This window comes from Lytechinus pictus, chromosome 4 (genome assembly GCF_037042905.1).
Source record: "Lytechinus pictus isolate F3 Inbred chromosome 4, Lp3.0, whole genome shotgun sequence".
In the NCBI taxonomy this organism is placed as follows: domain Eukaryota; kingdom Metazoa; phylum Echinodermata; class Echinoidea; order Temnopleuroida; family Toxopneustidae; genus Lytechinus; species Lytechinus pictus.
Window position 1 is genome coordinate 2,364,201 of NC_087248.1, and position 27,659 is coordinate 2,391,859.

A 27,659-nucleotide genomic window follows, 5' to 3' on the forward strand; every position below is an offset into this window, starting at 1 on the left:
CCATATCACATTACCATCTAATAATAGCTCTATGCACTTCCTTAGGATATTATTACCCTGATATTAGCCTAGCAGCGTTTTTACTGCGCACAAGCACTTCAAGGAATTAATTTGTGTCAGGTACCCCTTTACCTCACCTGGGTTAAGTGTGGAAAATGTAGAATATCATGCCAAAGGATATTAGTTCTGACGCAGGGATTTGGTACAATGCCTTAGTTTCAAAGTCTGAACCACAACACCTCTATTAAGCAATTTTCAAATGTAAGTAATCGTTATCCTTATAATATAAACAATGGAATATAATTTGAGACAAACACAAAATAACCATAGATCAATATCAATTCAAAGCAAGCTATTACCCTACAATAAAATAATAACAATATATATTGGGTGCTTAATAAAGTGTTTCTGCACGTTCATTTCTGTTTATAACTAAAAAGTTGGCAAAAAATAAAATGGGCAGAGTAAATATAATAATATATATAATTAAGAATTATGAATCAAATTATTCAAAAAAGCTCATAAAAGCTCATAAAGACTGATAAAAGAGAAGGCAAGCTTAAAAAGAAGATGATATAACTCGTAATAGAGGGCATGCTGAAAGCAAATTTATATCCAACTACTCATCAAGGTTCTCTCCTGCTCTCACTAATTACTTTGACAACAGACGTGAGCAAAACATGTCATGAAGGGAAAGGCCTGCTACATACCAACGTCTTCAAGAGTAGAGGCGGATGAATCAGTCCCATCCCCTTTGAGGGGGATACATTATTACCATTCTCTATAATAGAGACACTTTCTACTTCTCTTCATAATTCATACCAAATTTCATTTACATTGAATGTTGAAAAGGGCACTTTTTGCAATTTAATGGGCCCTTTTCCACATTCAGGGGGATTATTCACCCTAACCCCACGCGTTTTGTTCCCTTCTTCCTCTCCTCTATTACTCTGAATGTCACAATCTTAATAGAGGATGATGGTGGGATGGTTGCAGGAAGGGTCAAGTACCTTCGAAGAATCCCTTCCTACATTCTAATTTATCTGCTAAGTGATATAAGGGAATAGGGAGGGGTATGATGAAAGTAATCTGGGCCCACCCCACCCCCACCTTTTCACCCATAGCAAAGTTCACTTTGGCAAAGGAATATCTTCAAGAGATCAGTAACTTCTTATCATCATAATACTACTACCACAATGGTTCGTAACATGTCTCTGTTAAAACATTGCCTTGCTTGTGAGAGGACTGCTGACATAGAATAAAAATTGATAAACCATTAGCGGCTAAGGGTGAGGAACTACTTTAATCCATGAAGTCTCCATACTTCTTTAAATGATACAACCAACTGCATCTGAATGGAATTAATGAAGGTAAATATAGAATTTAAATTTGAGACACTTGTCTCTGAACATCTCACCTTTCTATTATCATCTGCTATTAATATTTATTTGGATGACATGCATCTCTTTGATATTTGATAAGCCATCTTTGAAAGAGCTCCTGCTAGACATACACATCTTATTATTGATGTTGACAGATGGATTTTGTCCTAGTTGCAAAATGGTCACTTAGAGACTACTGTATGGATTATAAGGCTGCTGCTATATCAGGTAGGTACTATGCAGTGTCTTTGTTCAACTACCGTTTAATGGCATTGGGCTTTTATTATTCACGTTGATCAATGATCATCCTGAAATAAAGATAATTTGTAGGTTAATAAGTTTGGCTTCTTAATTATACTTGCTTATATATCGTCAAATTCCTTTTTATCAGAAGTCTCTACAAAGAGCTTTACAATAAATGCAGCATAAATACCCTAGCTTTAGCCAAGCTCCTGTTACATGATGCTCAGTGTTTGAAGGTACCCATTTACCTCACCTGGGTTGAGTGCAGCACAATGTGGAGCAATACCTTGCTGAAGGAACGACTAAAAAAAGACCACAATCGATGAAAGGGGTGCCATATCACTTTTAGCCCCATTATATATATATATGTATGTATGTGGGGGGGGGGGTGTTCACTGGTTTAAAAAAAAATTAGGCAGTAGGGAGTGGGGGCATTTTTTGCATTGCATTTGCCCAAGGTTTTCTAAAATAGTCACTGTATGACAGAAATTAGAGAGACATTTATATTGGTAAGGTAAGCCTGCTTCAAATCAATATTACAGATGCAGATGACAGAATAGAGAATCCACCTTGTATGAGTGATGTGATGGTGTCCTGATTTCTCTCAATTGATTTCATCTGACACTGGTTCATCCTACTGACGACCCATTCCTTCCCATCATCCTCTCATCTCAATACCATGCCAACTATGTCTACTAGACTCCCTAACCAGCAGTTTTCATGAGTTATATATTATTTGCACTGTCAGGGGCTTAATTATTGAGCGCAAATTCATTTGTAATATTTTTTATTTGATAAACGTAACTTCAGGGGATAGGCCTAATTCAATCTTGCATTCCAGTGCAAAAAGTGTAGATACTTCATTTGGGGGGCATTCTTCTTGTAGTTGATCCTATTTATTTGTGTCTATCAAATTACAAACAAATGGAAGTGAAAGAAGAGATAAAATATTTATGGTAGAGACAGAAATGTAAGTGAAACTTTTGAGAATGCTCAGATATTTTGACAAGTTTATACAACAATAATAATGCAATTCAATAACTTCTTTTGTCAGCAGTCATTTATTGAGATGGTTTAATGGCATTGTTGCCTAGACTCCTGCCCCAGCCACCTTGTCGGATTTAACCTTACAATCGTTTCCATTACGTTGGGATATACGGATGTCAGCAATGCCAGCTAGACTTGTTACTCCAGTCACCGAGAGAGGAGACATCCCTGGGAGGCCAAAGACCATATATAGGCAGACAACAGACTGGTAGACTACTTAGCTAAGGGGGTCATGTACATCTACATCTATGGTGGATAGATGAACGTGAACGTATGGATTGATTAGCAGAAGGAAAGGTTGATGAACAGATGAATAAAGGACAGATAGGGATACTAAGATGGACTGATTTGTGTCAGAAGGCAGGTGGACGAAGACACAAACGGATAGCTGGGAGAATGAAGAGTAGGAAAGCTGATAGATTAGCAGAGGGAATGGTTGACCAGATGAATAAGCGACAGATGAGAGAACGATGGATGGACAGATGGAAAGATCAATTGATATTGTATAGAAGAAAAGAGAGGACCTAATGGGCAGGGAGGCAGAAGAATGGACTAATGAATGAATAGCAGGGTGGATGAATGGATGGACTGATTGCCCGGGGGGGGGGGGGGCCACTTCCACTGACGAGTGGATACCATGCGCGACCATGGGGTCTCGAAAAGCACCCTAAACATTGGAAATTATTGGAAAAAAGTATTGGAAACAAAACGATACTATTGGCAAGTATTCCGTGAATTGAAACCCTAAACAAGTACAGCGATATTTCAATTGTATGTCACGGATGTCGGTTTTATCATTGGGTTTAGTACATGTAGTACAGCCCCACCTCCCACACCTCGCGCAAATCGTACTCTAAACACGTAGTGTTGACGCTTGGGGCAAAAAGTACATCCTTTATAAAACATTTTAGTCTTAATTTTTATTCCCTCGCAAATTTGACCCTAAAAACGTAGCTTTCCTAGCAAAAATAGATACCCTTTTTTCATTATTTTAGTGTTTTTTATACCCTTATTACGTTACGTACGTAACGTGCCCTATCTTGAAAAAGACATCCTTTTTACGTGTTTTTTTGGTTGCGCATGGTATCCACTCGTCAATGTAAGTGGCCCCTCCCCGGGACTGATTGATGAGTGAAAAGGGATGGATGGATTGATGGTGAATGAAAAGATAGAACAAAAAGGAGGATTGATAGATGAATGAACAAGGACATGGATGAATGGATGGAAGGGAAAAAAATGAAAGGACAAATGATTGAACGGACTAATCAATGAAGAGATAAATATGAGATAAATGAACCTAAGGCAGATAAGATGATGGATATAGAGATGGATAGAATGATGTACAGGTGGATTTATCTAATGATAGAGCAATGACAGATGAATGTCATGATTGACAGATAAATGAATTCATTGTTAAAGGATGGGTATACCTATTAATAAATTCCTGGTAAGAAGTTTTGCCATGTACTCCATAATCTGAAGTAATACAAAATAATAGTTTAGGATGTTGGAAACAAAAATAAACAGTGAAAACCGAACTGTTGTTGCTACTTGGGAGTGTGTGGGTGGGGAGTTAACAGGAAATATCTGCAATGGGACAAGTATTTGATAGAAATGGAGGGGGAGGGGTGGCAAAAATGGGGATGTTTATCTTAATTGAAAATCATTTCTATTTAGTTGTGCAAAAGACCTATTTGAATGTAATATGAGGAGCCTTTTATTTTATTTTATTGTCTGTCAAGCTCAATAACCTCATTTTATCAGAAACATGCACATGAGAGTGATTTGAATACCAGGCACATCATAGACTAGATGATACCCTAATACACCCTAATACTAGCATAGTAACATGACATATCTGACATACTTCATCTCACAACTAGATTTCAATTCATATATCATCATCATCGAATGGACTGTTGAAATTTATTGTATACAGTCACTGCATAGGATCTGATCTGTATTCATCCTGCACCGACAAATCTTCCAGGAAGAACTAACTGTCAATAGGTGCTGCTGCACCAGCCCGAGTTTGCTCAATCTCAAGATTTTTGCCTGATCGGCCCTCTTTGCGATTAATCTCGAGATTCAAGAAACCCCATCTAAATCAGCACAAGAAGAGCGATTCCTGCTCGAGCGAGGCATCGATGCATTATGATGTGATGCCGTGAATAAATATTCCCGAGTGCGTCTGCACCTGCGAATTAGCGGGATAATTTGTAAATAGCACACTATTTGGAAATAATCCCAAGTTGACTTGGGATTTCAATCTCGAGATTAATCCAGCGAACTATCCCAATAATTGCGTCTCCATTACAAATAATCTCGAGATTGTTCAGATCGGGATAATTTGCTGGATCAGAAATAGAACGCTAATTTGAAAACTTGGGCTGGTGCAGATGGCCCTATATAAATGATGTTTAATGCATCCAGGGAGCTGCCTTCTTTTTTTAGGATTACTGCAACAAGTAACATGTCTAATAATTGATGAACTGTGGTTAATTATATTTACAGAACATCTTTTAAAATTGGGGAATGCAAGCAATGTGCACCCCCTCCATATTTTTAAGAATCATCCATTTAACACACAGATCAACACAGCTCAATCTAAGAAAAATTTCATATACACCCCTCTTGTTTCTTATTTGCTCTTTGCACCCCCTCCCCTATTCAAAATACTGGATCTGCCACTGATAGGTATTCCTTCATCAACAGTTCTTACACTCATCAGCGAAATATGAATCTGACAAAATTACATCAGTTCCTTTAATTCAACTGCTCCAATGCAGATAACAGTTTTATGAAGATAGATTTATGATATAGAGTGGGTGGAACATGAAAGATATAATTTACAGGATATGGCCTAGTCAGACTATAGAGTGTCTAAGAAAAAATACAGGAACGTGGGTTATACAACAGGAAAGTAATGTGGGAGTATGCCACAGTCTTAACTTTTACAAAAAACATCAACATATATTATCTCTTAGCAATGAATAAAACAAATAGGAAAAAATTGAATAACTTGTTTTCATTTCTGTTTTTACATCAGAGGAAGTGAAAAAAATTGTACCTAGAGAGTAGGCCTACTCATAAGATTTCAATTTAATGATCATCAATAATGATATTAAGATCGAAGAAATTAGAAAACTTTGAAAAGCTAAATAATTTTTTACAATAATTTTCTTGTAAAGGATTAGTTCAGCCCTAAAATGCAAGCTGAACCGCAATAAATGACGCTTGCTACTTGTTATTGTTTTCTTTGTGCGTACTTCCATCCTAGTGACACCAAAATAGAAATGCTATATGCTCGCAAAATACTAGTTAAGTTCCCAACCTGAAACCAAAAGTGATGTTTTCCGTTAAATATTTACCAAGTCGTAAAATGATCATGAGGTACCCTGGATATAGAAACAATATCCTTGTCAATTCTCTTTGTTTAGTTCAAATGATTAAAGGGATGGTCCGGGTTGAAAATATTTATATTTTTATACGTAGAGTAGAATTCACTGAGCAAAATGCCGAAAATTTCATCAAAATCGGATAAGAAATAATAAAGTTATTAGAGTTTAAAGTTTAGCAATATTTTGTGAAAACAGTCGTCATGGATATTCATTAGGTGGTCTGATGTCACATCTCCACTTTCCGTTTTCTTATGTTATTACATAAAATCATATTTTTTTCATTATTTCATACTTGTGTGAATAATATGTCTCCCTTATAATGAAACGAGTTGCAGCAATAAATATCTAATGCACTAAATCAGTTGTCAATCCAATTTTTCTAGTTCTTGGAGAATTTTTTTTTAATAAACCTAATTTTTTTTAAATAAACCTAAGAACAAGTGGGGATGTGACATCATCAGCCCACCTAATGAATATTCATGACGACTGTTTTCACAAAGTAGTGCTAAACTTTAAAATTCAATAACTTTGTTATTTGTTATCCGATCTTGATGAAATTCTCGGCATTTTGCTCAGTAAATTCTACTCTATTTATTAAGCTATAAATACTTCCAGCCCGGACCATCCTTTTAAATTCGCATAAATATATTGTTTCCCACAAGTGGAAGTCTTTTTCATTCCACTCAATGTTGTTATTTAAAAACTTTTACAAATGTTTCTTTTCAAATCTTCCAAGAGATTTCATGACAGCACAAGATAAACTGAAAAACAACAGCTAGTGTGATTTATTGAAGGATTATTGCCATAGAATGAAAGATACTCAGGAAAGCAGGATTTACATGAAATAAACAGTAAGTGATTACTCGGAAATTTGTCAAATGACACTAATTCACTTGGGTTTTCTGATAATGTAGTAAGAGTAGAAGAAAATATGGAATTTAGACCTCTAGGTCTGAGATCCTGTATGCAAGACACGTAACTGGTAAAATAAGTAACTTAGTTGTTGTTATAGACATTAAGAGGAAACCTTTCCTTTCAAATATAGAACTTGAATACAAAGAAGAATAAACAAAGTAAGTACATCGGAAAGCAAAAGGACAAATGACCATGCCACTCATGTAAAGCAACAAGTAAGATACTATTAGGCCGAGGACTAAAACAAGTGCTTCAAACATTAGAACCATCTATAAATCACTTTAAAAATATTATGTAGGCCCTATATACATTTTCCCTAGTCATTAGCATCTGGGTCTCATTTCATAAAGATTTGTTAAAGTAACAATTACAAAATGTCTATTACAAATTTACCATCAGCCAATCACATAGAAGGATTTCGGTAGCTTTTAACTCTTATTAGATATTTGTTATTATAACAACTTGCATGAAACGGGTCCCTGGTTAGCATGAGCACAAGCATAGGTCTATGTACTTTCTCCACTCTCTGGGATGCATTCCCAATCTAAGCATACCTATTGGCTTTCATGTGAAATGCATCTCATCTATCCATCTTCTACTACACTGTTTGGGAGAATCACATCAGTACACTCAAGCTGAGAAACAGGAGATGTTGACACTGGGAGGTCATCTAAGGTCATTCTTTGTTTGTAAACAGAACCTCCACCTATGACTCACAATAACATGACCTTGTTTGACCTTCTATGACCTTGAGAGACACAGGACCTGTCTGGGTCTACAGGCAGGGTGATCCCTAGTCTGATTCATCCAGACTCCACTAAAATTTTCATCCAAAGATCACTCTCCAAAATACATTTGCATCTTATCTAAGTAAGGCTGTGTTTATGCTTCCACTTTTCAGGCCAGAATCAGCGTTTCCATACGTGACTAGTCCGAAACACGGTTGCGTCCATACTTACTTTCATTTAAACGACGTTTCAAAACGCCGATCGTAAACTCACAAAAAGGTGCGTTTGTAAACGTTGTTTGTCCAGAATCAGGCTTTCTGGGGAAGTATAAACAGAACCACGATCGTAAACTTGTTTAAATGACGTCATACATGCTTCAGGTGAGATGAAAATCCGCGGGCAAATACAGTCGCATTGCTCCATGGTCGCGTAATAACAACACTCGGAAAAAAAAACTTTCGAAAAAAAGGCGAGCCCAATTTGACCTTGCTTTCCTGCCCAACAAAAATTACGATGTGAAGCCAGCTGGAGATCGTGCTTTCGCCTCTGAAAAGTTAAGCATAAACAGCACTCCCAGAACCACGTTTACAATCGGCGTTTTGAATCGACGTTTGAAAACGCTGATTCTGTCCTCGCAATGGAAGCATAAATACACCCTTACTAGACCCATTTTTATTGTCAACCCTTTCCCTAACATCATTCAATCTCTCCCTAACTTCATTCTGACTACATTTCTTCCATTTATTCTTTGTCTGTCCCATACAGCCACTCTCCATTTCACCCCTCTTCCAATTTCTATTCTCTCTCCCCCGTTTTCTATATTCATCTCAAAAGTTTTTCCCTGACAAACCTGAATGCCATAATGTATAAGTATTCTATTCTGTCTGTCCATCTGTCTGTTTATCTGTATGAACATATCCAGTCTGTTTCTTTCTTATCACATGGAGGTCTTTCTTCTATCTACATCATTTTGTCTAACATATCCATCTTTCCAACTTGATAATGAACATAGATATGTTTTATATAAATAGGCCAACTGCCACAACTTTCAACATCTCTTTTAATCCAAGATTTATGACAAAGTTCCCAACACTGGCTACAGAACACCACACAGGTTTGAAGGGCCTGTGTAGAACCCCATTATTCCTGCCACCTGATCCTCTGGAAAGGCATCATATGAGATGGGTTATCTATTTATAACTCTGTATGATCAAACATAGTTGGTCTTCAGAGACATATAACAGGGTTGGGTAATGGCAAGATGATAGGGGTTGATGCATTGAGTTTTATAATGCCAAATATAACTTGGACTATGGTCAAGTAAAAAATAAGTATTCATCATATCATGTTCACGGAGTTATAAGAAACTAATGGGCTCTTTGCAGATAAAAATAGGTGTAAATATTAACATCTGAATGGTATGTGCATAAAAACCCCAATTAAACAACATATAAGAAACAAACCCCCAGCCTTGATTAGTAATCATAGGATAAAAAGAAAGACAACATTAAAAATAAAACATTGTTTGATAGGTCATGCAACAGAGGAAACATCAATGATTGAATCCTCATTTTGAATAAGGTTAAAATCATAGGAAAATATAGATTTCTACTCATTTATTTAAAAAAAATAACTCCATCCAGGGGAAGATCCTAATAGATTTAGCAAGAAATCAATTTAAAGTCAAAAGACAGGATGATTTATACAACAAAATATAAAGTGAATCTTACTCAAATTATCTATCCAAAATCCTGCAGTTAAAATCTCCACAGTTGATACAAACACTACTATGACCAGCCTTCCTTGGTTATCACATAACACATGAATGAAAGGAGAGACAAATGCTCTTCATTGATGACAAAGAACAACAATCATCTGCCTTATTTGTGAATGCCGATTATGGACAATCAGAGCAACAAATAAAGAGTCCTTCTCACAAACATCAATGACTGGTTGTGGTTTCTCAAGCAAACTGGTTCTATTGGAGGACTGATGATTAATAAACAAAACAGGACTTGCAGGGATAAAAATGAGAGTGTATATAATGTGTGAGAGAGAGAGAGTAGGAAAGGGAAAGAGAGTGGGAGAAACGGAGACGTGGAGGGATATAGAGAGTCAGAAAGAGAAAGACTTTTTTTCAAATTCTTGTAACAAAGCACAGGAAGGAAACAAGAATTATTTCTTTGATATTACTGTCATAAACTTTGAACCTTTGCAAAGTTTCTAGGAAGTTGTGTGATTCACATGGTAGAGAATGTGATGGTAGTCATATTTATTTCTTTCATTCAGGCGTGCACGCCCACATGGTGCAAGCTGACAGACAGGATAGGATGATAACCTATAAAATGATGCCACTATTTTTTCTCTGATGATGCAAGTCAAGTTAGTTTCTAAGACCAAAGCCTGGAAAAAAAATATTAGGGCAAGTAAACAAGCATAATCTTCTAGTGGTGGGATAGCTAAAATTTATATCTGTTATTAATAATAGAGAATCTAATATAATCTAATCTTGCTTTGCATACATATTTTGAATTTCAAGAATATTATACACATCTTTCTAAGCACTGCAAACTATTACCCTGGCTTTAGCACGACTATCCTGATCGGACGGTTGAGCATTCAAGGAATTCCTTCCTACTGGGTACCCATTTACTACACCTGGGTGGAGAGTGGCAAATGTAGATAAATGCATTGCCAAAGGATGTGAGTGCTGCGGTGGGCTTTGAACCACAGATTATTTGGTTCAAAGTCTGGAGACTTATCCACTGAACCACAACACCTCTAAATATTGATTAAAGTGTATCGTATAGTGAAAAATACTCTTGGTGTTAATAATGGAAAAAGAACATCAACAATTTCCATTAAACTGAAGGACTTCCAACTCTTCCAGTATTATGGATTTGATTTTTTTTTTAAAGGCACATCATTAAATAATATCAGAATTTTTAGTTACATTGATATTGAATAAAACTGCCCATTGTATATTGTGATGATAACATTCTTTTTCATTTTCAATGAATTAAGTAATGAATTAATGAATGAATTAGTGAGTTAACCATACAAAACTAATCATCAATGATAGAGAACCAAATAGATCAATGATGAGACTCCGACTTACCCTAAACAGCAATGACACTTCAATAATTACCAAACAAAAGCAATAACCGCCAATTCTCTGTACATTAACAATGGCAATGGAGACAGTTTACATCATTGTAAAGCAGACTATTCTCTATTGATTGAACTATATGACATTCACAGGCAAATTTTCATTGCCCTTCAAGACGATAGCTTGTCTCTCTCACCACAGACAATGTCTTGCCAATTTGAACGCTCCGTCTCCGATAGGGATCAATCTATAAGATCCAGTGGAACTAATATTGCTGGATATCATACATTCCTACACATATCATGAATCTAGTCTACCGGTGCATATATGCAGCCATATACGAAAGCTGCGAGATGATGCTTTTTACAACACGTTATAGCAAAGTGACTGCCGAGTACGGAGTAAAGTGCACCTGTACTTTGGAAGTGTCTTACACTATTGGTGCGATCTATCTTACATCCAGGCTACTTAGCAAAAGAACTATTCTGAAGGTTACATCCACATGGCGAAGACCTATATCTATTTCCATTTGTTTGGGTTCGAACACCTTCCAGAAATAGATCAGATTCTACATTAAAGCTCCTGCTCGGAAAACGAATACCCCCATTCCGTCATAACACCGTCCTTAGCCTATTTTCTTAGATCATCTGGCTAGTTGGCCTATATTGGAGATACTTCAGGTGTTTCTATTTCTGGCTGTATTTTCATTTTGAAAGGAAATATCTAGTATTAACAATAATCCTGATAAAGCCAGCTTTACATTATATAATGGGTATTGAAGTCACAATATTCCTTTTCCTTCATAAGACATTTAAACTGATTAGGCCTTTAAATCATTTTGTCTACAAGAATAGACTGGAAGTATTTCCTGAACGCTTCAACACAATTTCACTTAAAGAGTGTGATGTGAAACTATAACAATCTTCAATACAATTAAAGTGATCATTATATTGATTTTATAAGTCGTTTTTTTTTTCTAAATGTGTACAATTGCCAATACTACATCACTGTAGGATTCAATTACCTGTCTCGGACAACAATTGTATCTATTAAAATTATTTCATCTATAGTATATGTCACTAAGCCTACAAAATTTGAGAATATCCTATGCAACGTATAAATGCCTATTTCATTCATGCAAAGATAACTTTATGTCTCATTCAACATTCTTATTTTAAAATCTAATCAATCTAATCATACGTACATCACTCATTAAAAATGTCATCCTTCAGTATAACAATATGTTTCAATGTGGGCCTAAATTCTTAGTAATAATGAATTAAGTTTTCTTCAAACTCTATATTGTAGCTTTGACATTCATTGACACATGAACGGCAAGGAAGCTAGACACTGTCACAAAAGCTTTGTTATGATGTTATACAAACATTGCATGTTCATGTAACAATGCCAAGGTAGCAATGCCAAGATGCATGCGACAATGACCACCACTGGTGGGAAGAAAACTTGAATCTTCTCTGATTTCAATTTTGTACAGTCTGATTCTCCTTTCAGTAATTCGTTTACTTCTGGGCTCAGTAGCATAAAGGTTTGTAATGAATTGCAAATATAAAAGAACCACTCTGATTGGTTCCTTGTAAATTTTTTGAACAATTTAGGCATTCAACAATGATCTTGATTGGTCATTGGCATTTAGCGATAGATTGCAACCTTTGAGCCATGGTCACAATAAAATAGTCTGAACCAAACATTGAAATTTGCCTTTAGTAATTCAAAGTGGTTCCATGGCATTGCTCTGATAAAACCTGACTTCCAAAACTAAATAATAATAATAATAATAATAATATACAGCTCTTGTATAGCGCATATCACAATTATGAATAATGTCTCTATGCGCTTCCAAAGGATTTGGATATTATTACCCCAGCTGTAGCTTGGCAGCCATAATTACTAAGATTACAGCGCACACGCATTTCAAGGAACAAATTCCTGCCAGGTACCCATTCACCTCACCTGGGTTGAGTGCAGCACAATGTGGATAAATTTCTTGCAGAAGGAAATTACGCCATGGCTGGGATTCGAACCCACGACCCTCTGTTTCAAAGTCCGGAGACTAATCCACTGGCCCACAACGTCCCACAAATAAACCCTTGCTAATCATTATCTTTACATTATTCTCAACCAAACATTCTATTAAAATCCTACGAACTCTAACCTTATGGCTGTTGCAGGAACAAATGCCATATCACCTTCACAGCATTACCAGTTTGAAAGGAAGCCAACTATCATGGTAATTGAAGGCCCAGATTAATAAATGATATAGGCCTACTATAGGATTTATATAACGCACGTATCCACCTTGTTAGGTTCTCAAGGCGCTCTTATACCCCGGCTAAGCTAGACTACCTCTTCCGGTGCTCACAGCTTTTTGAGGAATTACTCAATGCAGGTACCCATTTACCTCACCGGAGTTGAGTGCAGCACAATGTGGGTAAATTTCTTGCTGAAGGAAAACACGCCATGGCTTGGGATCGAACCCACATCCTTCAGATTAAAAAACGAGAGTCTAAAGCCAGGGTAATAATATCCAAGTCATTTGGGTGCACATAGGGATGTTATAACATAATGAGATATGCTCTATACAAGAACAGCGTTATTATCATTATTATCATTAATCACTAAACCAAGACACCCCCTCATTAAGAACAATCCCCTTTCAGTAATTCTCTTGTCAGTGCCTGGTTCGAACCAAGCCCACGCCTGGTGCTTCTCACAGCAGCGATATAATACTGCAGACTAATTTTATTATGGCACGAACCAAGTGCAGACCAGCAAATTACTGAAAGGGGTATGACAAAAGTTTGCAATGTCAGTATTGTAGTAGTATCATCAGGGAGAGTAACCCTCACTTCCCTAGTACCAATTATGAAAATACTTACCATGATTTTCTTATTTACGAGATAACTGGATATACTCATTTGATTTGCTAGTTCATTACGATTAACTTGCACGCCGAATAAAAGTACACAATTTTTCCTGCGCGCGCGCAGCATCTCCCTACACACGCACTATCCCAAGATCATCACGCAAAAAGGCGTCCATTTCCTCTCATGAGCCTGAACGCAAGACATGTTGCCACGCAAGGCGAGGGGTCGGTGGGAGGGTTCAAATGAGTATATCCAGTTATCTCGTAAATAAGAAAATCATGGTAAGTATTTCATAATTTACATCAATAACTGGGATATACTCATTTGATTTGCTAGACCAACACGGATTCAACGTGAAGGGAGGCATGTCTAGACTAAGAAAGTGCGTACAAAAATAGGGAGATGAAGACACGAAAGGCCGCTGCCTTAAGGACAGAGGAGGTAAATAAGGCCTCATGTCAAGAAAGGTCCTTAAGAACAAGGAATTAGAAGAGCGCCAAAAAGGCGGTCCTCAAGATGTCGTATACGACGATTCCATAGAAAGAGCCCAAGAAGAATGATACTATAATATCATGGGCCCTCGGCCTAGTGTCAGAAGGAGAACATCATCACCAACTGACTTGATCGTTTCAACAATCCAGCGTGAAAAGATGTCTCGAGAAGCTGCCACAAACGGCTCGCGCGACAAAACAACCAACTGCACAGAGTTGGGAATTGTCTGAAGAATGGCAAACAAAGACGAGGGTTAGAAGTAACACCTAATCTAAGCCAATCCCGGCAACGGTCCGGGAGCAATGCATAAGTATGCAAAGCTTTGTACTGTAAATGGTTATATATAAACAGATACAGGAGGGATCTCGACTGATAGACAGACAAAAGATACCCTGAAAACCGACCCAAGAGGGAGTTAGTCAAGCGTCAAGAACGACCGACAGGTGCCATGACGGACTAAGCCATACAAGCTCAACGTTTGAGAAAAACTTAAGAGGTTGTAAGATTCGGATTGAAGGTATTAATCATCCGTAACCGGAGGGATGATAATTGCCGATGATCAAAAAACGATCCGATTTTGTTGAAAATTTCGACAAGAATCGTGATCGGAAGACTGAAACTTGTACGGTTCAGTAAGTGATCCATCAATCAATCTGAGAAGGCGACAGCGGGGCTAATAAAAGCCACGGTCAAGTCACCGGCTTAATAATTTAAGCCAAGCCGCAACCAGGCAAACGTAAGGAATGCGAGATATCTCAGAAGCCCCCGCGTGGGAGAAGGCGCCCAGAATTCGATATCTGTCTCAAATGCGTGAGGGCAGAACATCTGCAGAATTCTGATAGAGAGCTGTGGCAGGACGTTTCCAGCGGTCCGAAAAGGACATGGAACGACAGAGAGTAAGGTTGAAGTAAACCACTCGTAAGGCAGTCAATGTGTCGAGAAAAGCGACTGAGTGCCATTCTGTTAATAAGAAAATGCCACGGACCTGCTGTCTATGTAGAATAGAACAGTCTGGTCAAAGCAGCTCAAACGGGCGTGTCGGAGAAAAACGCGGCACGCATCACGACATAATAAGTGTGATAGACAGCGGATCCCTTTTGTCCCGTACTAAATAAAACACCCGCCCAAGGGTGCAGTGCCCGCGGCGGGAGAGGTGGGCGGTGGTTTGGCTGAAGCTACCATCGCCGAGAGGGTCCGTAAGACTAGGCTACGATGGATGTCCGCTGAGCGGAGTAATCCCTAGTCGCAGCAAGCGTACGCCAGAGATGAGCTGGCGAACAATGTCTCTGTCATGATCTTACGTGTAAATGATGATCAAGAGATGTCGGTCAAGATGTTCTGAACCAACAGACAACGCCAGACATGATACCTCAACAGTTACGTTCCCGACGGAATCGAGTGAGGTAACAACGGCCCTGTCCTATCAAGGTTAGGGACGGAAACTGGCTAAGAGTGTCTAAGTCCTCGCTTGACGAAACAAGCGGAGGAGAAAGGCGACTTGAGGAAAATAATCACCAATATTTCCCTCAGTCTGCGATGAGAACCAGTTGTTTACGAAAACAGCCACAAGGCCTGGTTTCTCTGGTGATCGCAAGGGCAAGCACCGCCGGCGCCGGTTGCAACAGCATGGAACAGTCCGATATCGGTAAGATAAGGAGTTCCGAGAAACTGCGGGGGGCGGCAAAAATGACGCCCTAAGCAGCGGGGGATGAGAATCTATGCTTCTAAAAAGAAGAACTCCAGTGAAGTAAATCACTTTCATGGAGGGACTCATCCACAGTCGGCCCGAGAGAAAGCGGGTCGTGGTGATCGTGGTTAGACAGGCATAAGTATGCATACACACACGTATACATTTTATACATAAATGTATATCCACCACGATTACATCATCCTCGGTCACATACATAGCATGGAAGGAGGATGAAAGCAGCCTGCGAGGCGACTCAAGTGTGCCGATTGAAAAAGCTTCTAAAAAGAAGACAACTCGACACACGGGCACGGTAAATGCATCAACCGTAGCCCACTCCACACGAGGAAGCGGCGGAGACGCCCGCAAGCTTGACCCACATAGAGGGCAGTCTATCGGATAGACTGTTTGAGCTCGACCGATGGCCTGGTGGCGGACAGTTTGGTGTGAACTCGCCGACCCGGCACGGTGGGTGCGTCCAGGAAGTAGGCATAGAAATGCCGACAGAAAAAACCTGGGGCTTGAAACAAGCCTGAACGCACGCACACAGCCGACAATCTAAAGAGATATATGGCTGTTTCTTTCCACCGAGATGATGCTTACCCGACCGGGAAAGACTCGGGGAACAAGTTGTGAATGTCAACAGGAGGGGTATCTGGCATATAAATAGCCGATTCCCTCCGGGCGTTCGGTGCGTGTGCTGCCGGCGGGGTCCGGGGGGACGACCGATGATGGCAGCTCGGGCAGGGCTCGCACGAGCCGCCCGAATACGAGACAAATAGGTTACAAAATAACCATAATGCACCGGGTGGTGAAGGCATAGCGATTATTAAGTATAGGTGAACTATTAATCGCCGTGACATTCAGATCCGATATTTATGCTCATAAGCTCGGCAGAGCTACGAGATAGTGAGACATACCGCTGAGCGGTGATGGTGCTAATATCAGAGTCGCCCTCACTACAGCGGCGATCGCTGGAGGACGGGTGTCTGTACTAGCCCCGACTCTAACCTTACAAGGAAGAGAAGGAGTTAAAAGTAAAGACAGGGCACCCTTACTTTCGTATAGAAAGTGAGGTTCAGGCCAAAAGCTGACGGTCCCGTCGCCTGGACGGACGGTCCGCGGGCGTGATAGGTTGCCCTCTCAAAAACAGCCAAACATTCTCATGAGAGAAGGAAGGCATGCGGTATGTTAGAAAATCTTACCTCCAATCTACAGGCCCGCCTAGGGGGTAGAATGGAGAGAGTTACCGCTGAAAGAGCCGTTGCCGAAAGCGATGCCCGGTCAAACTGTGAGGCTTGACGTAGAGGGCGAATTCGGGAGTACCTGCATATTAATGGGGGATACCCATGCAGGTGAACTCGCTGACGGCTCCCCGGAGTGCGGGCTGGCGGGAGAAACTCAATCCGCTCAATGCCCGTCACCGGCAATAAGACCGACAGAAAACAGCCAAGCGGCTGCAGCGACCAACCAGCGACATACGGGGGCTTGCCGACTTGCTGGGTGAGACCCATACGTCAGCAGTACCTGTGCATATCATGAAAACACCCGTGCGGGTGAAAAGGGCCGGCAATTTCAAAGAAAAGGGCCGGTGGCTGAAGCTGAAGTGAGAAAAAAAAACTAAGATTTTTTTTTTTTTTTTTTTTTTTTTTAATCAATTACACGTAAACATGACGTTAATTAATTAAAAACAGAAACGTCTAAGTCCAAGGACGAAGAGCAGGATCAGCTAAGAAAAAAAAACACAAGTTTTTTTTTTTTTTTTTTTTTTTTTTTGACAAGGGTTAAAAGAAATAAGTAAAGGAGCTGATCTGAAAGGAAGAAGTAAAAACTTACTTACCTTAAACTGGAAAGCCGAAAACTCATTAGCAAAAACTTTTTTAAAGGACGCTAATAGAAAACAGGGGGGCTTCCCAAAAAAATTTTAAGAGAAAAATTTTTTAAGACAATAAGTCAAAAAAAAAATTTCAATACAAAAATAATTATTAAAATTAATTAATAATTAAACAATTAACCAATTGGTTAATTAACAATTAATTAATTCATCAATTAATCAATCAATCAATTAATCAAACAAAAACAAAAGATTGATTGAGACAATCAACCAACTCACAAAGGAACAAGTTGAAAACAAGTTTGAGAACAAACAAGGATGACGCTCCTATCTGTCCCATAGCCTAAGCTGTGGGGAGGAAATAAAATCAATTCAATTCAAGACGAGGCAAAGGTGCAAGTCAAGAATAATAAAGAATTAAAAAGATTTGGCGTCGTATCAATGCCTGCGGCACGCAGGAATAGTGCGCGGAGCTACGGGTAAGGGAAGCGGAAGCAACCCGTCTGTGAGAAAACAAAACTGACGTTCGGAACTCACAAGTTTATTTAAAGAAAAACGTGAATAATAACACGAATGCTCCATGCACTATGATATAAATGAAATCAATCTAAAGCCGAAAGGCAAAGGATTGAAATAGGCTGTAAATACATAGATAAATATGTAAACAACGAACACTTTTTATAGTAAAGTGGGAGTGTACTTAGCTAACGTCTGATCACGGCGGCAGGCGAAAGTAAAAGAGGAAATGGACGCCTATTTGCGTGATGATCTTGGGATAGTGCGTGCGTAGGGAGATGCTGCGCGCGCGCAGGAAAAATTGTGTACTTTTATTCGGCGTGCAAGTTAATCGTAATGAACTAGCAAATCAAATGAGTATATCCCAGTTATTGATGTAAATAGGGTATTTCTCAAACACACTGGCCCGCATTCTGAAGTCAGGTTTAACTTACACTCAGGTTTAAAGTTGTGGTATAAGTATGGATAGCCAATTGTTACATAAATCACTAACAGTAGAGATACAATATTTCACCTCATTTGGCACTCAAATCTTTCATAATTGTCTAGGAAGTATAAATAGATGATTGTCTTCACCATCGATGAATCAGGAAAGAGCACAGTAAACATAAGAAACATATAACCTAATAAAAATTTTGACACTTTTGGCTTCCCATAATTTTAGCACAGAGTTAGACCATGGTCTAAGTTAAACCTGACTTCAGAATACGGGCCACTGTCTGCTATTCTGATTGATATAACTTCAAGCTACATGGGGATGTGCTACGTGAGATGGGTCATCTTCTAATTCTTTAAGGTCACCTTTACAGGTCTAGTTTCACCATCACATCAGCAAAGATGCATGTAGGCCTACAGACTCCACATATCATAGTGCTACCATCAACTATTGTATCCCAGCCATCCTCTATCATAAATCAGACCACAATGGCTCATTATCATTCACACCTGTCATATAATAAATACCACTGGTAGGCAATACCCATTTAATAGGGCAACACCTCGATCAATAAGGATGTTTAATCTTTAAATAAATCAGTTCGAATTGAATTCAAATCAATAAAAGCCAACTAGATGGAAAAAAAAAAAATGTTTTTTTTTATAGTGAAATGGAAACTGTAAGTTCCCCAAGAGGCCGTCTATTTTGTTAAAGGGGAAGTTCACCCTGAAGAAAATTTTGTTGTAAAAATAGCAGAAAAAATAATAAAAAATATTGGTGAAGGTTCGAGGAAAATCCATTGCAGATTAAGAAAGTTATTAGGATTTTAAGTTTGGGATTTGTGATGTCATAAACGAGCAGCTGCCCCATATGTTACGTAATATAAAATGCATAAATTTAATTATTTTATGGCTTGTGATGACTAATTTTTGTTTTCTTTTTAGAAATGGGAGTGAAATGATTTGGCTATTGATATACTGAAGGTACAGTAAAACCATTTATGATTTTCTTGGAAAAATGAAATTTCATTGATTTTTTGCCATACGATATGTAGGAAAGCTGCTCAAATATGACATCACAAATCAAATAATTGAAATTCTAATAACTTTTTATTCTTTAATGGATTTTTCTCAAACCTTCTGTGATATATCTTGCTATTTTTCTGATATTTCTGCAATAAACTTTTTGTCAGAGTGAACTTCCCCTTTAAGTTGCTGAAGTGGGCTAAGTGCTCCTAAAGCAATTCTCAACACTCTAATTGTTGTAGTTAATTAACTGGAAAAGATGAGCCAGGCATGTGTTTAATCTAGAGGATTGTAATTACCTTTGGTGTCTGGTATAAGATCACGCAGAATCTATTATAAAGGTCAACACCTCTATATTGAGACACAGTTAGGCAATGGGATCTACATGTAGTTGTCTATTCCATGGTTTATCCATGGTTGGACTGACATACACAGGGAAAAGAGGGGCACTGTATTACTCTACATTAATATTCTTATAATCAATGAGGGTAATGGAATAAAGTGAAGGTTTAAATTTTTCTCTAAAGTGGTGGATTGAGTGTGATGGGATGGAGGGAGTGTGGCTATTATTACACAACTTTATCATACACATAGCAATATACAAAGTAACAACACCAGGGTAACGCTGGAAATTTGTTCGCCTGGAATTGTTTAATATAGCACCCCTGTCTCAGCTATAGAAACAAATGTCTGCTACTGCATGGGAGATTTACATGAATTCATGCCCTTTAGATGGGTTAAAGGGGGAAAGAAAGAAAAACTCTCAGATACACAAATTACTGTACACATCACAAACATTCATGCCATAGATTTACAAGAATGTTTGGTATGTTCAGTTCAGTCCAATGATAATGTACCTCAATTCAGTATAGTATGGGAATGAGGTCTGAGGAGAAGGGGGGAGTGCCTATATATGTGGTGAGGACCGATGGAGTCAAAATCAATGTGGCTAATATTCATTACCATCATGCTGGGCTGTATAGAGTATTCACACCATGAGATGTTAATGGGTGATTTGTCTCACAATTCAACAACACATTAGTGTAGTCAGACAAATACCAATATTACCTAGCAGGTATGCTCGTATCATACAGAAAATAAAATCAACATGGACATACTTTGTTGACCAAGTATGCATGATATCACAACAGTAGAAAGTGAGTATTGAGATAGGCCTTATATGTGTTAGGGTTATTTATCTCAAATAATACAGGTTGCACCTACATCCCAATCAAATGAAACTGCATAGTCGATTATTAATGAAGTGGTTGTAATTTCTTAAGAACAAGACATTAACTAGTTATCAATTAGATCAATTGCACCCTTGGAGCTACGTTAATCCTCGACGGACAAGGCAGATAAGATTCGGGTAGTAAAATTAATGAGTTCAAAGCGTTGAAACAAACAAGATATGATAATAATAGTATAAATGATATAATATTATAATAATACAAATATACAGAAAGTTTTGTAGCCAATGATAGCGAGATGTAAGCAAGTAAAATGATTTGCTAAGATTGCACTCACCAGAAATAACAAGAGTCTGGTGTTGATCCCTGTGGTCTGAATATGACCCAATAAATTAGTCCAAGGAAAGTAGGAATGCCCAGCAAAGACAACTCACAAACTTGGCTGGTATTCAGGAAAGAGGATATTGAGGCGTTTTCTGAACTTTCCACTGTCTATGGATGGATGGTAGGACGTGAAGGAGAGATGGTTGGTAGATAGATAGGGACACCGGTCTTTCCTGGTTTCCTGTCCTATCACTACCTCCAAGGGAAGACTTTATCATCAGATTCTTTGCACACCACAACTCTCTCTTCTTTTCTTTTGTTTTTTAGCAGGTGTAAAAGAGGGATGACTCTCCTATCACACACTCCTTAGAGTATCCTTTAACACACGTGGGAGTATTGAGAGTGATTTATCTTGCAGTGGTGGTTAGGGGGATTGGATACCATCGCATACCCTTTGGTGTCGGGTGCAAAACAGGGACCTTTTGCTTGAGAGGAGGGAAGTGCAAGGTCCCATAGTCCTGCTTTCTAGACTCTGTTACTATGCATCATGAATGTTGGGATCCGTTCAAATGATTGGTTTTGATAATGGATAATTGAAACCAATACCAATGGTTGTGGATTCATGCTTAATCCTGTCAGTTTCTACTCCTACACGCAGCGTAGTACACAAGCATGAGATTGGGATAGTGTTGTAATGATGAGACTATAATGATTATGATAGCAGAAGAAACGATTTTTGGGGGTGGTGTGCAAAGTTGGTTGCCTCACACATCGAGGTGCTCTAGTTCAAAGGCCTGGTTGAGAGCAGCGGCTCGCCTAGAATAAGTCTGTTCTATCTCGAGTTAATCAGGTTTGATTTGCTAATAAGTGCACTACATGAGAAGATTGGCTTTAGGCTTATAACAATGAGAGAATGTGATACATGTATGGTATCCTTAAGTCTGGGGGTAAAAGAAAGGGAAAGAAGAATGAACATGGAGTTGAGAGGGAAGGAAGAGGAGGAATGAAGAAGTGGCGGGGCGTATCTAAAGAGGGATGGTAGAACAGGGGTGGAAGGAGGGGAGAAAGAAAGAACAGATGGATAGAAAGAGAGATAAGGGGAGAGGTGCTGGATGTAAAAAGAAAAAGAAACAAGACCAAAATAACAGGTAGAAGATGACAGATGAGAAGGAGAGATGGAGAAGGAAAGAGAATGAAAGATAGAGGAAGGAGGGGGAATGAAGAGAGAGAGAGGGGGGACGGGGGTGATGCACGTACATCATCCCTTATGAGTCATTGTGAGTAACTTGATTTTTTAAATAAGACACCAGTTATACAGCAATTACTTCATCCAAAAATTAGATTACCCCCAAAGACAATCAAATGAAGACCCAGACAATAAGAAAATAAAACAGGATTAAATGATTTAGAGGTTCAAGCAAGTATAACCAAAAGTATACTATCTAAACATCTCGATGGAGAACTCTTCTTTGTTGTAAATACCAGAAACTTGAGAACCCATTTGATATTTCAATAGGGGTAAATTATTCCCCTTCCTTTTAGTATGCGAAATCATAGTATAAACATTCAGAAGTTACATGGATATACACTTTTCAATTTCAGCAGTTAACCTATCTACCAGTTTGTGAAGGGAGGGACTACAATAGGTGGTTTTAGACCGCCTCGAAGTTCGTCAGTTCCAGGTATTTTCTGATCGGGAAATTTACCCGATCAGAAAATACCAGGTAATAATGGCAATGTGAAAGCAAATTACGCGTAATATCCCCGAAATAAAATACCCACTAAATAGTAGGTACTTGGCAAAATTACGAGAACTTTCGCAGGGATTTTCCAAGGTCGCGGGTATTTTGGCAATGTGAAAGCAATTTACGGGAACTTTTAGCCCAGCGTGTAGTTGGGCGCAGGCGCTGTGGGTGGCTGCTGAGCTAGTGGTTTTGAATCTCGCGCCTTGCCTGCTTATCAGACCATACTGCGCATGCTCCTAACTTCAGGAATTTATCCCGAAGGGTATGTTTCAGGGCGGTGTGAATGCAGGAATAATTAATGGGTATTTTTTAGCCTAAAAAAGTTCTCGTAATTTAACGGGGATTCTTATGATCGAGGCGGTTTGAAACCACCTAATATGTAAGGTGAAGAGATGACCGACCAATGACCAATTAGCCCCCTGCCTTCCTTAGAGATCAATTTACCAAGTATTTGACCAGGCATGACATCACAGCTTTCTAATAGGGGTCAAGGTCATAACAAGTGAGGAGACACGACAAGAGAGATGAATATCACCAAGCTTGTTGGTCATCAAACGTAAATAATCAAAATGTGTTCTAACAGCAGGCAAGAAGAGGCTGTCTGGTCGCTAAATTGCCACTTGGACTACACCATCTTTGTCTACTTTCCATTATATCACACATCGGCTAATCCCAGTTAATCTACATCAAGTCTATACCTATTTGGTCTAATTGCCATCTTAGCCCATTTAGACTAAATCCTTATTGTTTGATACCAACTTGTCTAACAACATTTAGTCCACATAATTACATGAACTGATTATGAACCCATATTTAATTTGACATAGTGCAAATAATTAGTCAACAAAGTTAAAATTAAGTGATCTGATATTGGACCAACTAGTAAATAGACCAATAAAGTATTAGACAAATTGATGGTTGGTCCAATGATAATAAGACCAAATAAATACTACTGTTGACGAGCACACGGTGGAATGCTAGCCAATCACATTTCGAACTTCGCATTACTTATAATTTATTCATTTATCTATCCATATTTTTACATATTTATATCTAATCTTGATCTATATTATTTCTATTTTGAATATTCTGAATTGTTTGTTGATTTACACGTACATTCAAAATGGACATGAAATGAATAAATAAATAAATACTTTCTGCATACTTCAATTACTAATGGGCAATGAAATTCCAAAATATAACATAATTGACCCATTTATTATCTTACTACATGTATTTGGCCATTACTGACGTATCATTCTCCAGTGACATTTTGACTGATGCTATTTATGGATGATAGAGATGTTCCTAAGTAAGAGATGACGGCTTGGAATAGACAAGACACCAAACCTTCCCTGTGGGACTGTATATATCTTGTCCACACTATCAAGTAATATCCCTATTTATGAGTGATGACAGGTATCTTCAAGAAATGATGGATAATGGGAAGGGTCTCTACTTAGGAGGATAGGGAAGCCATGTTTCAAGTGGATCAATTTACATTATCAGATGAAACATAAATAGGTCTAAATGATTTATAATAAGTTGTGAAATGTGCAGATTTAGCATGAAGTACATGAAATAAATTAACAATAAAATAATAATAATGAAAATAAATGATCGCTAAAATTCTTTATAATCAATGTTATAGGCAAAATAATTAAGTAACTGATCAAACCTAATGATTACACATGACATTGATTATGTTAATTGCTTTGGAATTCAACATCCTAAAAAGAAAATGTAAAGGGTAATTGTTCAGGGCACATATCCACCACTCTAGGTTCTCAAGTCGCTCCTATAATACCCTGGCTAAACTTGTCTACTGATTACGGTGCCAGATAGACAGGATTAAAAATCATTCCTAGATTCTCTGTATCAATGTACTCAAAATTGGTAAATGATTTTACCACCAAAAAAATGGAACAATAACAAACATGACTCATTTTCTATCTTTAGGAAATTTGCGTAAATGAAAAGCTATTTCAACATCTTCAGTAGATGACCAATTCATCAATAGCAAAAAGTAATAGTAGAGGAGAAATACATTTAATTACATCTAAAGAATGGCTAATAATGACTACACTCAAATTATTTTTTGGAAAATATAGTGAAATTAGAGTGGCTTAAAGTATTTTTTAGTGAGAATGGGTGTTTTCGAAATTTTGAAAGGGCTCTAAAAGGTTCACTTGTTTACAATTATTTTCATTCATCAATTTGAGGGGTTTTTAATAAAGAGAGAGAGAGGGGGAGCGGGTTGTTTACTGCTGCAGTATAGGGTTGTGTGGGTGGTAGCAATTAGAAGCTCTAGCCCACAAAGGTTCCCATTCCGACATCATCATATCCCCATCAACAGACTGAATACTAATTAACATCTAAATGTTTGGCCTCCTAAACAAACAGGCTAATTGATCTATGGTGGTGATGCGATGGTTATTATTACTATTGCACTGTTTATATCAACCTCAGGAGCAGGTTTCGCCATTTACTATACCATACCTCTATAGCTTTGGGTAGAAAGGCATTAAAACCTGTTTCTGTCAAGAGAGCAATCAACTCATTTAATTCATGAATCATTTTGATTCTTGTAACATTACTTTCACACAGAATTACCGGATTGAGAAAAATATATATAGTAGAGTGGTTGACATTCAGCGTTTAGTTTTGTTTTATATGTAACCCTCATTAAGTTGACCCCTCCCCCACAATGTGGAACTGACCATGAAAATATTATGCTCAAATTCGATGGGTAAAAACAAGATCCAGCTAAAACTTCTCATTAATGTATTTATAAAATCAGTGTCGAGGTGAGGGAACTCCAGACAATTTGTAATATGATGAAAATGAAGAAATGTCAGAGAGCGGGGGAATATATCGATTTAGAAGACCACATCGTCGAGATGGCGTGATTGGTTCCTCCCTAAACACCTCTGCACTCATCATCATCATACCATCGAGACTCAACGCTCTAATTAACAGATTCAACAACAACATACTTATAGCAGATGACACGTTGGGGTTCCCAGGAGACTGGGAGAAAGTGTAAACAACAAATAATATGAGAAAGTGCAAAGATTCTCGCTAGTTTGACCTGGAAAGGTTAACGCTTAGTTAATAGTTCATGAAACCTTTATTTCTTTTCTTATTTTCTTTGAAGTGATGAGACCTCAGCTCTCTCATGTTTGTTCAGCCAAACTTCTAGAAGTTGGACTTTGCTGATTATAGAGGGCAGCATTGCAGAATAGCCAATCATCTACATGAACTTTACTGATTCAGTAGCATCCAGTTTGCCTGGGTGACTAACTCATAATCCTCCATCTCCTCGTACAACTCATCACCATTACCCCATCATTACCACAAACGTAGCTTCCATCGTTCTTGTCATCCTCCTCCTCCCTCGTCATTATCATCATCATAATCATCATCAACATCATCATCATCATCATCATCATTATCTTCCTCACCGTCACCAGCACCAACATCATGATCACCATCTTATTCATTATCATCATCATCATCATCAACACCACTATCACCACCACCACTATTTTCTGCACTTTTCGAAGCTCTTCACACCGCTACAAGTGGTCGTGTGAACTTACCTCATCACATGAGTTACAGCGGGGCATTATGAGTTCTGCGTAGTGCCGTTCACAGTGGATCTGTCCATCCCTAAAGAAGTATCCAGTATCAACGAGCAGTTCTTCACATGTATTACAAGTGAAACAGAATGGATGCCAACATGAACCTTCTTCTTCCATCTTATCTACAAAGATACCAATTTCACCGGCTTCGATCTCTCCTCCACATTTAAAACATTCCTGAAAAGAAAGGAATTTGACATTAGAATCTAGAAAGTTACAAGTAATCAAAGAAATACCATTTTAAAAACTAATGATATATATCTTCTGGTAGTTGTAAGAATTATGTTGTATCCAACAGTTACCAGAATAACAGTGCTTCTAAGACAATATCAAAGTAAGTTTATCACCTTTGAGAACTTGTTAGAAATCATTATCCTACTGAAATTCCCTCCAGGAGTTATTATAGTCGCACCCAATTCCAGACCACTTTGTGAGAAAAGATATGATAAACTTGATGTGAAAAACTACCCTTTTTTATGCCTTTCTGGTCTTGCACAATTTTATACAGCAAGTTTTACATAAACAGAACCTTTATTCATTAAACTTTTTCTTTTCATGATCAGCAAGAAATTCCTGGATTTCATGACAAAGCAATTTTAAATGGTTAACAACATCTAATTGATGATAGTTGGTGTTATAAATCTAAATATCGATATTACCTTAGAAATCTGACTCACCATATCTTGAGGTAAATAGTCTTTAACTCTGCCGACCCCAAACGCCGTCTCGTCTCGTAGTTCTAGGAATTGAGTGTAGCTTTCATTGGTTGCAGCATCGCCCAGGAAGTGACAGAACTCCTCCGAGACATCTTGTTTAGGTATCTGTATTATCAGCTGCCGATCGCGGTATTTCTCACCTGGGGTATGTAGTCTTGGAATTTGATTATTGGGTAATGAGTTCATAAATTCCTCAATCTACAGTTGAATAAACAAAATAAAACCAGACAAATCATGAATATGTTCTTTTGATAACATAATTTTATGAAGAATTGTGCTGGTAGATGAAACCAAAATCCATTGGCATTGCACCATATCCCATTTATTATCTAACTCCTTG

At 38.2% G+C, this 27,659-nt stretch overlaps 2 protein-coding genes across 2 annotated transcripts in view; both read right to left on the reverse strand.

The window, feature by feature from the left end:
* Window positions 1-9,673, reverse strand: part of LOC129259710 (four and a half LIM domains protein 2-like) — a 26,099-nt gene extending 16,426 nt beyond the window's left edge. The window contains exon 1 of the mRNA XM_064098070.1: window positions 9,447-9,673. The gene's annotated coding sequence lies outside the window, so the exon portion shown is untranslated. The remainder of the gene's footprint in view (window positions 1-9,446) is intronic.
* Window positions 9,674-25,632: 15,959 nt separating this feature from the next.
* The window catches only part of LOC129259709 (prickle planar cell polarity protein 3-like), a 142,950-nt gene continuing 140,923 nt past the window's right edge, over window positions 25,633-27,659 (reverse strand). The window contains exons 4-5 of the mRNA XM_064098891.1: window positions 27,281-27,517; window positions 25,633-26,780 (exon numbers count right to left, since the gene is read on the reverse strand). Of these exons, the coding sequence (XP_063954961.1) occupies window positions 26,538-26,780; window positions 27,281-27,517 (480 nt within the window). The 3' untranslated portion in view covers window positions 25,633-26,537. The remainder of the gene's footprint in view (window positions 26,781-27,280; window positions 27,518-27,659) is intronic.